At 33.1% G+C, this 14,727-nt stretch overlaps 1 protein-coding gene across 2 annotated transcripts in view; it reads right to left on the bottom strand.

Moving 5' to 3' along the window:
* swm (Zinc finger protein swm) overlaps positions 1 to 14,727 on the bottom strand; it is a 50,797-nt gene that overhangs the window by 17,109 nt on the left and 18,961 nt on the right. For both annotated transcript variants that reach the window (XM_085956408.1, XM_085956409.1), the window contains exon 15: positions 13,241 to 13,528. In XM_085956408.1, the coding sequence (XP_085812534.1) occupies positions 13,241 to 13,528 (288 nt within the window). The remainder of the gene's footprint in view (positions 1 to 13,240; positions 13,529 to 14,727) is intronic.

Here is a 14,727-nt window from a genome sequence, read left to right as displayed (position 1 = left end):
GAGCCTGTCCCGACTTGCAGCCGACGTGACGTATCGCGTTTAAAACGATGAGAAACTAATTATTATTTACGTATTCTATATGCAGCATGTTGTGGTTATGACAATAAATTTGCATCGATCGGCGAAATCGATCATCCGCGGCGGACGGTAGCAGCGCGTCATTTTCCGACACAGGAAACTAGATCTTTTCTTTACACCTACAAATTGCTCGTATAACGATAAATCAATTCGAGGGAGATCTAAATATTTTTACTACTTACCTAATTGTTAAACTCCAAACACCATGTATTTTGCGTTAGATTAAAATGAACAAAGATAAAAATAACAATAAATTATAATATTATTATTAGTAGGATATTAGTGCGCAGGACGCACGGGGCTGTTCGTTAGTTAAAGACAGAGCTTCCCAACCGGTGAGTCGCGAGTGATAGGGAAATGTAACGTGAGATCATAGAACAGATTAATAAATAAAAATGTAAAAACCATCGCCAGGGACCAAAGTTCTAAAGCAGGGTAGTTTATGGCTTAACCGCAATAAGATTGAAAGCACGTGACAAACTAAAATGGATAATATATTGAAAATAGCATATTCTTTAACAACCGGACAAAACAGAACATGACAAAACAGAACAGTGACAAAACAGAACAGCCAGGGGAAAAATGAAACATTAATTGTTGTGGAATCTATTTAGGTTAGGTTAGGTCATTATTTCGTTGTACCTAGTCACCCAATCATTTTGAACATATTATATCAATTAAGATGAGATATCCTAAGCTTGCCGGCAACACCGAGTTAAGTCCCGTTTATTTGAGGCTTTCTAGCGATTAGGAATGCAGAATTTGATTTATTATGGCGTATTGAAAATCTGTGCTATGTAACATAATAGAGATAGGACAATTTCAATATTAAATTTATATATTTCCTGAATGGTCATAGTTATTTATCGTTGTTCTGTTTTGTCATGTTCTGTTTTGTCATGTCCTGTTTTATCACTGTTCTGTTTTGTCATGGAACCGTTTTTTATATACGAGGGTGGGTCAATAAGTCCTTAGAAAAGCCGACAGGTGGCGCGACTAGTACTGTAAGCGGTTTGTTTTCATGCAGCGGCACTACCGATTCAGTATGCTGCGAAGTTTCAATCAGATTGGTCGGGTTTAGGGAATCCAATCCCGAGCCAAAATTCTAATCCCGGGATTTCGGGATTACAATTTGACAATCCCGGGACTGGTCCCGGGATTGGGATTTTTTTTCCATTGTTAATATAAAATTTTTATATTTACAAATAACATTGATAAAATCGGTCAAAAATAAATCTAGTATAATTTATACTATTTAAGACATTTATTGTTAATATTGTATACGTTAAATCTTGGAAATACACAAGTTTAATGGAGTAAATAATATTGTAATATAAATAATAATGTGAATGTAATATGAGATTGCTATTTCTGATAGTAAAGACATAATGAATAGATCAGCGAGATTTAAAATAGTAAAGCAAATAATCATGGCGTACTTCTGGCCTTTCCGCTTCATAAATCTAATTAGTCAGCCAAATATGAAACTGCCGTAAAACGTATGATATCATGGTGGAATTACTTTGTTAAAAGTGCGAAGCATTGTTTTTTTACCAATCTTTCTCATTTTTAATAATCTATGTGAAAAAATAAAATGAATCGGCAACCTACACATCAAACTTCATTAAAACTCAGTTTATTTCTAATGTAGTTATTTTGTATTAAAAGTATTTTTTCTGTTATATTTTCCATAAAAATTGATAAAAAAATCAATCCCGAAATCCCGGGATTATGTTTATCAATCCCGGGATTCATAGGTATCGAAAATAGCTCGGGATCCCGGGATCCCGGGATTGGATTCCCTAGTCGGGTTGTTGTGTGTTTCTCGTACATTTAAAAAAAAAATTTGCTTGTTTACAAAAATGGAGAAAATTGAGTTTAGAGCTGTTATTAAACATTTTAATATAAAAGGGTTAACCGCAAAGGAAATAAAAAATGAGTTGGATTTAGTTCACGGCACATCTGCTCCTTCACTTGCAACTATTTATAACTGATTAAATGAATTTAAACGTGGTCGTACATCAACAAAGGATGAACCACGCTCAGGACGTCCTGTAGAGGTGACTACACCAGAAATGATCAATAAAATCCACGATATGGTGTTAAGTGACCGAAGATTAAAGTTGAGTGAGATAATTGAGGTTGCAGGGATCTCAAAAGGTAGCGTCATTTCTATTTTACATGACAAATTGGGCATGAAAAAAAATTCTGCAAGATGGGTGCCGCGTTTGCTCACAGTTGACAATAAACGCAATAGGGTGGTGGCCTCTAAAGCCCTGTTGTCGCTCATGCAACGCAATCCGGATGAATTTTTTCGTCGCTTTGTGACTGTGGATGAAACATGGATACACCACTATACTCCCGAGACGAAAGAACAGTCAAAGCAGTGGATTGCGAAAGGCGAACCATGTCCAAAGAAGGCGAAAACCGTAAAATCAGCTGGTAAGGATATGGCTACTGTATTTTGGGATGCACGTGGAATTATTTTCGTTGACTATTTGGAAAAAGGAAAAACAATAACAGGGGATTATTATGCATCTTTATTGGACCAGCTAAAAAACAAAATTGAAGAAAAACGGCCTCATTTAAACAGGAAAAAAATCCTCTTTCATCAGGACAATGCCCGTGTTCACACATGTTTACGATCAATGGCACCCTCGTACCATCCAATAACGTCCCTAGGTAATGTGCCGCCCTTAAGCAGACTTCGAATGCCATCTTTTCATTTTTAGTTTCAGATGGATGGCCAATTCATTAGGCACCTAACCTATTTTATTATATTTTCGGCTATCTTAAACAGACAAATACACCAAAAATCTTTAAATTGTGATACACACCTACTAAGAATTAGAGCATTTCCACGAAACGTACTCGCAAACAGTGGTGGTTTTAGGTACGCGGAGATCTGTGGCGGCGACAGATTTTGGAGGCAACCTTGTGAAAATATTGCCTGTGCGATAAACCGCCATCACCCATTACAATACAACCACCACTACTCTTTAGCTTAGTCCACATCTATTCACTTCATCACCCACATTCACTTAAACTTTTAAATTCTGGTTTTACACCGAGAAGTTTTGTGCATGCGTCATGCAAAATTATCGCTCCGTCTATAGGCTATATAATAGAAAATCTCACACAGATATTTTTATGAAATACACATAAAATATCTTCAGAAAACTGTCGAGCGCTCCGGTTCGTAAACTTTTCCATTTCGAGCGCTGGTTGAGAGGCATTCGTTTGGCTGTCTACATCCGTTCATCAAACCCTTCGCTTCGTCAGGACTAATCTATTGTCAAATCATAGATAATACACGTAAATGTAGAGTATATCTGTTTTATAACTTTGCACTTTTTACTACACTTGCCTGATTACCTCGCATAAAATTAGATCAAATGATATTCACTTGTGTTAATATAATGTAGTTATAATTAGATAAATAGATAATAATATATTAATATATATTATTAATATTATTGGTATGTAATAAAGTATTTTTAGAATATACTATATCATTTTCATCCTAGAGCCGGAATGCAAAGTTATAAAGCGTAATAGTACCTACCTATACTCTACTTTGCATTACACGAATGATAAATATTCAGTATACATATAAACATCATCTCTGATCATCATTGATTATTTGGAAAAATGTAACAGCAAACTTTTAATTTTGTTTTTTTACACCTAGTACTGCAATGTCGTACTTTTTGGTCAAAACGCGTATGCATAATTTATGTGTACAATCCTGTGGGTTATTTGTATAATTTCGCTACGCAATTCGTAAATAATAATCAAATTATCCAATCTGACTATTATTATAGACAAAATAAATATTATGAATATCATAGACTAGTAACTCCACGAACCACACGAACATTCCCGAAAAAATACGAAGTTGCTGGGGTGTTAAACAGAAATCCTAGGGAGTCGGATCTGCCTGTGCTAGTACTTTCATCACAAATAACGGCCATTTTGAAACCGATTTGAGACTCGCAATTCGCAGACGACGCATGCTCTGTGATGAATTCGTGAGACGAACGGAAAAAATCCCGTATGTGGACAGGGCTTTTGAAGTTGTAATATTTGCGTTCCTTCTTTCGCCGCCCATATAACGCATAACCTGCATACCCTCAAGGGATGTCACAGAACAATAACATTCGCTGCGTATAATACGGAAGTTAGCGGAGCACCGGCAAACGAAAGATGATTGTTTGCATCTCACTTCATCCGAAATTGTCTATCAATGTAGGTACTCGTATAATATGTTTCCGAGACACATGATTTAAGCAGAGCTGTTTGAATCCCCAATTATTATAAAGGTTCGTTGAAAACCTACGTATCATATTGATATTTTATTTTAATTCGAAAATTCAAGAAGTAGATACCTGTCTAGGTATATAGGAATAAATAATATTTTTAACCGGTGGAAAACATAATATATACCTACAGCACATTTAGCAGGTATTCAAACAAATTAAAAAAAAACTTTCTAAACCAAAATGTAAAATAATTAATTAATAGTTAATAATTGGAATAACTGGTTCTACCATGAGTGGAGATTGTGATTTCTTGACTTTCTTCATTTCTCGAGACTGATTTGATTCATCGAGAAATCAACATTATAATCAAATTACCTTTTACCGGGAAATTTATGATTTTTTTCCGCCAATATAATATTTTCACTAAGTTTGTAAGAGTATGGTATAAACGGATACGATCAGATAATATATTTCCATGAACAGAAATCATAAGTTTAGTATGGCACACGGTTCTAAACCGCATACCGTTTCAGGCTATGGATGGTCTCTAACTTAACAGAAAAGCAAACATTCAACATGTCAGCGTGATGTTTTATGTCAAAATATTTTGTCTTTTAAAGCAACTAGGCCATACTTGACATGGAATTTCAAATTAGAAAATTTCCAATTAAATCTTGACCCACCACTGAAAATGGTTTATCATCGTAAAGCGATCCAGTGATTTTTCAATAAGAATTGCAATTTATTGTTTTTAATCTTATGAAATATCACAAATACCTACAGAATGTATTACCGATTGATAAACTCCATTCAACATACACATTAAACAAACCTTCAAAGAAATATAACAACATCTGAACAAACAGTGGTACAGACATAACATAACACAATGTTAGAAATAAATCCAATATGTATTATACATACTATTTAAACTCGGTAATAATTTCACTTTAAAATATCCATGTAGGTAATTGGGACAACTATTATGCCGTGTCCACACTGGCAGTAAGTTGCTGACAACCTAATTAAATTTTACGATAATCTCCTATATATTATTATCCTAAAGCTTTCCCGGTGTTTGGCGAGCGATTGTGTTGCCTTATTCGTCATGTCCGATGGGTTAAAAAAAATCGGTTCTCGGATCGTTTAAAATGGGTTTTCCATAGTTGACAGCCGTTTGACGAAATTCCACTCGAAGTCGGTGATTTTTATTCATTTCCCGATACATTTTCCAGCGACACGCCACTTTATTGACAACTGATTATGTCGGGAATTTATTTTTTCACAATGTTTGCAACACTCGAACCAACTAACCAAAGATGGCCGCTTTAAATTTAAAATGCGTTTTAACCGATATACCTATACAATCAATTTTCACAAACTAATCATAATAATAAGATAAACCGATAAACATATTAGAACTGGTTTATTTATATTTTTATGAATTAAGTTCTTTGTTTTTAGTTAAGTTTCTACACCTCTGACGGAAAGGAGGTCTTTTGACACTACGTATTTATCACGCTATGTATACTTAACTACATTATTCCAATTTACTCACCACATATTTACTTATCGGATGCATTCGAGTGGCTATAATTCGAAGTGAGCACAATTTTATAAAACTCAACACAGTCACAAAAAAATCACTTTTAAAAACTATCATCCGTCATCGCACCATTACGAATTTGTAGCTGAGATTATTTACGTCCTATAATGATTTTAAAGATGCACATCACTATATAATAAATCACATTTATAGCAAGTACCTATAGATAACTATAATTATTCAAATAAACAATAACATTTATACGAATTCACATTAAAAATGTGTATTTCATTTCACTGCGGGCGCGCACGTATCGTCATTTCAACGCAAAGAATAATATTTCAAAATTTGATGTCACTTTTGTTTTTTTTTGTAAGGCTGTTGAATGATTTTTTTTTGAACCAATGAAACTTATATACATTTAATTAGCTCATTATAACCCAAAAATATTTAAAAGGTATCGACCAGTGTTGCCAACCAAAATTTTCAAAGTTCAGATATTTTTTGATTTTTTCTTCAAAATATCAGTAGATTGACAAAAATGTATGAAATTCAAAGATTGTGTTTGGTGAAAGCGTGCATATTGACATAATCTCACAAGTGTCTTCTCATAATCATAATTTCTTCTTTTCCTGACAAAAATTTCAGTAGTTCTACTGAAATTTCAGTAGACATGGCAACACTGACTATGCGATCAACCCAGTGTTTACAAGTCAAAATTAAAAATTTCAGTAGATTTTGACAAAAAATTCAGTAGATTTCATAAAATATCAGTAGATTTTGAAAAATGTGGTTTATTAGATATGATTTAAAACTAATAAGAATAACAATAACTAATAATATTAATTTATTGTAAGCAATGATGATATTAATGGGTAAAATGGCGCTCTTGGGTAGAGTTACAATGCTTTTTATATCAATTTAGAAGTGTATAACATCAAAAAAGGTCATGCGTAAATCATTACAAGTTTATTATTAAAAGAATCATCCGTTAATTTACAATTATGGAGAAACACAAATATCAGTAGATTTCTTGAATTTCGAAAAAAAATCAAAAATTCAGTATATTGGCTATGTATATTGTTGCCGGCAAGCTTAGGATATCTCATCATCAATATAATATGATCAAAATGATTGGGTGACTAGGTACAATGAAATAATCAGTTTAATAATTTTGCAGAGATAAAAAACGGAATTTTAGCTATTTGAATATGTATTGTTATCTATCTATTAGCAACATTAGGATATCAGAATTAAAAAGGGATGGATAATTTAATCCTTATCAGGGTTTCCGTTGAATATGGACAAACAAGATAATTGTATACAATTATACATAGTTTGCAGAAACAAATTATTTCGAAAGCGCCATAAAATAAATGCATTTTATAATCCGTTCCGTATCTTATATTTTCCCTAATTTAATCAGTTAAATGGTTTTACAATACATCGTGTTAACCTAAGGTAAATCTAGCAGCTGCATATCTATATATAAAAAAATGCATTATTTTCAAAATAAGGGTATTGTAAAAAAAAAAATTAAGTATATATTATATCTTAATTTTTATTTTTTTATTTTTATTTTTTTATTTTTTTTATTTATTTTTTTACGTAAATTTTTATTTTATAATTTTACGTAAAAATTGTTTTTTTTTTAATATTAAAAATTTATATATAAGTATATGTATTTCGTTTAAAATTTAATTAATAAATAGATTCCACAAAAATTAATGTTTCATTTTTCCCCTGGATGTTGTGTTTTGTCACTGTTCTGTTTTGTCTGGTCACCGTATAAATTAGGTACCATCGATTCCAGCTTACAGATGTTTTTGTACATGGAGGAATGTTCTACAACAGCGTTTTCGAAATGGGTCCGTGAGGTAAAATTAAAGGTTCCCATAAGGGTTGTTAGTTTTTGTAAGATGAGACTTTGATGACTTTGAAGGAATTGAAAACTAACTCATCTGATAAAACGTGTGAGAAATGAGAGTGACATGTCTTAAAACACGACTGTTTTGGGTGAACTGGCATTGTAGGGTAACCTTTATTACGTAATAAAATAGTTTTGAAGAAAAAAATTGATAACTATTTTTAGAAAATCCTCAATGTGTGCGTTACGTTATATAGATGTTGATAGTGGCCGCCATCTAACCTTGCCATTTGGAATAGATTTTTTTGAATTAAAACATGAGTAAACCAATCAAGTGCCTGGCTTTTACTAATACAATTATATGGTTGCGTATACACACAAATCCTTGTCACTGTGTACAATGGCAAGGTTATCTGGAGGCAGTGGCGAAGGGTGGAGGTAGGCTGTTAAGATCCGCCATAAACAGTGGCACATTAAACTTTTTCAGACATACATACAGTATAACCCCTATTTTAAGTTTTTTAAGGGACTGAAGAAAAAAACCTAATTGGAGGGAAAATGTAAAAGGGGGGTATTGAAAAAAAAAACACTTAAATTTTATGTTTCTAAAAAAATAACGTTTTATTAAAAAACAACATTCAATTTAAATTTTTATTGGAATTTTTTTTATTTTTTCTTAAAAAAATCATGTATATGTATTAGTTTGTTGCATTTTTGTTTTGTAATTCTCACCTTACGCCGTTCGAATATCACGACCCAATCATTGTTAAGTGCGCGTACCTCGCATATTTTGAATATTTCCGACGTAAATCGCGGGAAAGAAAAACGTAAATTCGGATATTAAATGTACTGAAATACATTGGGACTGAAAAAATTACACGCAATTGCCGGGAAAACGTGAATTCCGGGCACGTAAAAACGAGGTTATACTGTATTTGTTTTCTTTGAAATAAGACTACAATTTACAGATAGCGTTGGTCAGTTTTTAAAATTCAATTAAACCCTGAGAAACTAAGCCATAATAGATAATAGTCAAAAAATACATGTCTATCCATAAAATATATAAAAATATGCAATTAAATCATACTTAACTTTGAATATTTTATAAATAGAATAATATTTTTTTATTTATTATAGTTTGGTTTAGCCAGGTCATAATGAATTAAAAAACTTAACCAACGATATGTGTAATATGTATTTTTAATCCAACGAAAACAAATAACTATGAATGAAAAAGTGTGCACAATTTTGTCGTATTGCCCGAATTAGACCAAAACTATTATGGTTTCATTTAGGCAGGGTTTAATTGATTTTTAAAAACTAACTAACACCATCTGTAAATTGTAGTCCTAGTTCAATAAAAACAAATACATATGACTAAAAAAGTTTAGTGTGCACTATTTATAGCGAATCTTAACAGCCTACCTCCACCCTTCGCCACTGTCTGGAGGATACTTTACTGTTAGATCATTCTGAAGATGCGTTAGTATTGCAAAACAGTGTTTGTTTCAAAGCCGTTAACATGAAGTCTACAAAAGAATAATATTAATGTAATATATTGAGATATAATTTTATAAACCCAGATTAAGTCATTATATAAATTATAGTGGGTCTTCACCGCCTTCTCCCACGGTCCGCTGACCATGAAGAATATTTTAGTGAAGCTTTCAAATTGATAGGATCTTAACAAAAAAGATATATTTTTTTTAAAATACGTGCAGACTTATAAGGTATGTAGTGGTTACTTACTTTGTTCCAACTACATCCGTTTATCACAATACTTTTACTTTAACAAGTTTTGTTACGCCAAAGAAGTATAACTTCTAACCCGCGTACATAAGTACACACACTGATTATTTTTTTATAAGCAAGAATAATTTTACCAATGTGACCAGCTGACATGAGAAGTTTACTTATAATACAATAACTCGGCGGATTGCGCCTCGCGGGGGGGATTCGCCCCCCTGGGCCCCTCAGATGATGGTTACTTAAGGCGATACTTTAGTGAAACGGCAAATACTTTTCAACTATAGGCGCGACAAAATTTTGGACTCGCTGGCAGTCTGAGAGCGAACGTCGAGGTGTCAATACGTCAATTTGATTCGTGATGGCGACGAGGGTATTAATTCTTAAATCGTATAAAAAGATGACTAACAACGTTACCTATTTACTTTAAAAAGAAAACATGTCAATGAATTATATCGAGGGTATACTGACAGAACGCATTATTTCAGTTTTTGCTGTTTTTCTGTTTTAAATGCCAAAATGTATACAATTTTACGCTCTACGTCCTGGTAAAACGCACAAAGGCATAGGATACAATGGTGAGAAAATAGAAACATTATTAAATCATATTGTTATTTTTTTATTCTGATAGAAAGCATGATAATGACCTAATGCGTTCTGCGTATACAAAATACAGTATATTGTGTTTGCCATAAAGGTTAGTCTTTATAATGTAGAAAAAATGTTTTTAAATCATAAAAAAATATACGTGGGAGAATGCTTTGAAAATAAAATTAAAGTCCTTTTTGCGATCTCAGAACTTGTTTTAATGAGTTAATGCTTTCTGTCAGTATACCCTCGATATTATTATTGTTACTAATAGAACAATAAACAGAGCATTAAATGGACGCATGTTGGATTTATATGACAAATTATATTTTGGTCGGCATGCGTCATTTGCACCCGCGACCCGCAATCCACGCATCGCCTAGCCACGATCTTTTTAGACCAAGCCTCAACTGAGGTATAGCCTTAAACCCTGATGGCTAAAATTATTAAACATGAACATGCTTTGCCTACTGATTCTCTAGTTGCCCAAATTCGAAAGAAAATTTATTTATCAAAGTAACACCGAACCCTAAGGATTCGAACAATTTTACTTTTCTGAAAATTAAAATTTATGAATTCATATAGTAATGTTGGTGGCTAACTATAAGAAATAACCGAACATAAAATGGTTATATTTCATTTTTGCTCGATTTTGAAGTAATGGACATGGGTTTATGATTGCTGAAATAAATTATGTAGTTTTTTGAAACAATTTTGTCGACGGAATTGAGGTTGTGCGCAGATCATACGTCATTGCCGAATCGCCGTTCGCGGCCGACTGAACTCTCCGCACTACTTTCGTGACTTTATTTTCATTTTCGTTACAACTGTGCCTGTGCGATGTTTTCATAAGGAATCCACCCGGTTGGTCAAGACAAAAGCATGTTCCATGCTAAAAAAAGTGCATTACTTTTGTTTTGGGTGTAATATAATTTCTTTTGTTGTGAACGCTTAATTCCCACCCATTTTTTAATTATATCTTACTTGTACTCTTTCAATAATTGACCACCAATATTTTCAAAGCCTCAATTACTACACAAAATTAAAGAAAACTCCAGAAAATTACGAGATATCAGAAATTGTAACTATGTAGCATATTTTTAAATTTAGAAATTCTATTTAAAACCAAGTCTCTCAACGCATTCCCACCGGTATAAATATGCCCAAAGTACGTGCGAAACTGATAAGAATAATTGTAAATCATCATAACTTTTGCTCTAGTGGGAAATATTTGTAGAAAATTGGCTCAAATCATCAAATCCGCAATCTAATCAAACAGAGCTTTGTCTTGTGAATAAGGTTATAAATATGACAATTCTAAATAAATTTTGAATCGGGAGTATCCAAGAATTCACCAAAACAACTCTTTCTACTCCATCAATTGTTTAAACCTGTTATGTAATGGATTCTTTGCGATTATCATGTCTCCATTGCAAAATCAGTGTCTCATCATCTGGCAGTTGGCATATTATGTAGTGCATTACATTACAATAGTTTTTCCAAAAGATAATTATTTACATAAGTATTTGTCTCAAGTCACAAAAAACGTAACACAATATTATTTATACACTTAGCAAAATATGTATATGTATTACGTAAGCTACTGCATTGTACGTGGTCGATTGAAGACAAACCCCCATACGTCACTGTCACCATCAGAATCACTGACTTCACTAAATCTGTCTTCATAAATTTCATCTATGAACGTATCGTCATCCATATTTAGGCCTTGATTTTTAAAAAGAAAATAAATCTGACAGGCCGACCGACAATCACGCGAAAATAGTGTTCTCGTAACGGCGTTTGGTAAAACACTGATTAACTTCTTTCAATAATAATAATTAAAGTAAGGCCCAAGAATCGAGTCGGGTATTCCTGAATTAAGTATTCTTCAATGAATGTGAAATAGTTGTCCAATATTAATTATTAAGTTTCATAGTTGTATTTTATTGATTTAAATTAAATTCCAAATGTTTAGGAGTCCTGATTGATTTGCCTGACTTGATCACTGGATTACAACATACCATTGTGATAGGTGGCTGTTATCATTCCTGTTTGGGACGCGATTACATTATTTAAATGGCTTTAGTTCATAGTTGCGGACATGGCCACCCATAAAAAAATGAGTATATTTCACTAACGCATGGCTTGTTAAGACAATAAAATTTAATAAAAAAAAAATCAAAGAGTTAAGAGCGATTAATGTCGACTATATCGAATGACACGGAAAACGCATTCCTCGCCGCTACACAAAAAGACCGACGACATTAATTCCACATTCCTTCATGTGTTAAGGGGGGACATGCTCAGCGTAGGTCAAAATGGAGCTTTTGTTCTATTTTCAAAGCATGATCCTCGACATACCTTAAACGTTGTAGATAATCTATTTATATAATTTTGAAGCCTTATTATCCTTTATATTTATTTTAAGCATTTGATGACTGCATAAAGTATTTTTATTACATAAAATAGTATTCTTCTAAACCTCTCGCTCTAATGTTTTAGAATATAGTCATATTTCGGTACATAACTGTGTAGTGGTGTTAAGATTTTTTACATTTATTAATTTTTAAACGCATTTATAAAACCATTAGTATAATTTATGACGAGATAATTTTTGTAAAATATTCACGATAAAAAATTATATTGATAATCTCTGTGATCCCAAATTTGACAAGAATTAGGCATTTTATTATTCAAAAAATGGGCAAGATTAACACATTTGAAGATAATTCTAAAGATACTAATTATAAGCTATGTCTTTGACCATTCAAGTGTGATAAACATCCTATGCATAATGATTGCTTTATAATAATTATTGACCTAAGTATAAGGTAGTGTTTTTTTGAAATACGCCATTTCTTTTGTCATCCCCCAGTGGTTAAGCTACAACATACGGCCGTAGCCATAAATTGACAAACTATAATTGAAGTAGGGAGTAAAATGATGTTAACGCGCGTGTTTGAACATGTACCGTTTAAAAAAAAAAGAAATTCGGTTACGTCCGCCATAAGTAAAAATTGTTTTTGATTTATGAGGTTTACAAGATGACGATATAGAATATGATTTGGTAACTATCGACAAATATTCATTATCACAATAAAAATCCCCAGTATAGCCCACACAATAACTAAATAAAAGAAAATGACTCACCACACTAGCAGGACTATTGGCCACGTTCTCCTTGACATTATTAAGGGCAGCGGTTCGCAGGAGTGTGACGTTGACACATCCAGGAGGCGCTATAGTGGGTGCGCTGGGCAGAGGATTAGCGGCTGCAGTTACTACTGGCTTGGCCACACTAGTTTCATCACCGCTCTTGGAGTCTCCATTATTATTATTATTGAGGGCGAGGGTTGCTGCAGCAACAGCCGCAGCCTGCTGTTTGGCTTCCGCCAGTGCGGTGTTGGTTATCTTTAGATTGTCTTTGTTTATTAAAACCTGTAGGCAAAGAAAATAACAAATATTGAGCTAAAGTATTTATGATGCCCACAATGGCTGAGCGGTTACTGCTACGACTTATAAGGTCACATTGTTATTCAATGTGTGTTCGGACCAGAGTATCAAGATTAAGAGGTAGATATTTCAAAAACCATGTTTTAATATAGGTAATAAACAATCTTAACATTCTTAAACCATATGTATATTCTGTTTTGAATAAATAAAAAAATTTCTAAGTGTTTTGATCTAGAGAATAAACCTTATAGGATAAGTGAATGGCTAACAACCATTTTTCATTTTAAAAATCTTGTAAGATATCTTTTAGAGGTGACCAAGATCCACGCCGGATTGTTGAGTCAGTAATGATGAATAATAAAAACCACACACTTTCAAGATATATTGCAACCAATAGTATAATGCTCGTCCCACATGACAATGAACACAAACCATTATGCTGCAATATTATGATCACGTCACATACTGTCACATGCTGGTACAGCAACAAATTTAGTCTATGGTTTCGTCATTCCGCAGAATATTTTGAATGATCACTATCTCTATAAATTCATCGATGGAGAGTGCCAACTCTAATGTTTTGAATTATTATTCAATATTCATGCAAATTTCAATTAATTTTAACAATTTCTACATGTGCGTAAGTTAAAATTACTTGCGATATAGCATCCATAGATAATATTTTGAACAGAACCCAACCTGCAGACCATTCTTTCGACCATGTCCGATCCTAATAGGATCATATGGGCCTCCACAGAGTGGAGGTTTGTATTGACAGATTTTTGTTTTTACGAGAAATGCATGTCAGCCACTTGCTCAACCTATTAGGTCCATACTCTGACTCATACACAAATTGAAAAACAATATGTTTACTTGCCAGACCCAGGATTCGAACCTGGGACCCTCGACTCTATAGGCCGGCATTTAAGCCACTCGGCCAGCGTGGGTGTTACAGACCATAGACAATAGATAATAATTTACCAAATTTATTTAAAACCACTTAAAACAAAGAAAACACGATTTTGACATGAGTCGAAAATGTGTAGGCATGTAGACCTCATTGTTCTGGTGATTTCGGCAGATTTTGCCAACTGACAATGTTTGTTTAAAGGTTCAAAATGTGCTACAGGACGGGAACATCAGTCTGATAACATTTTAAATACCAAGAAAAACGACAATAAACA

Source organism: Rhyacophila brunnea, unplaced genomic scaffold, assembly GCF_057557595.1.
Source record: "Rhyacophila brunnea isolate RB1 unplaced genomic scaffold, BYU_Rbru_1.0 scaffold_6, whole genome shotgun sequence".
NCBI classification, from domain to species: domain Eukaryota; kingdom Metazoa; phylum Arthropoda; class Insecta; order Trichoptera; family Rhyacophilidae; genus Rhyacophila; species Rhyacophila brunnea.
Note: the sequence above shows the minus strand (reverse complement) of the source record. Positions and strands in the feature narration are given on the sequence as shown.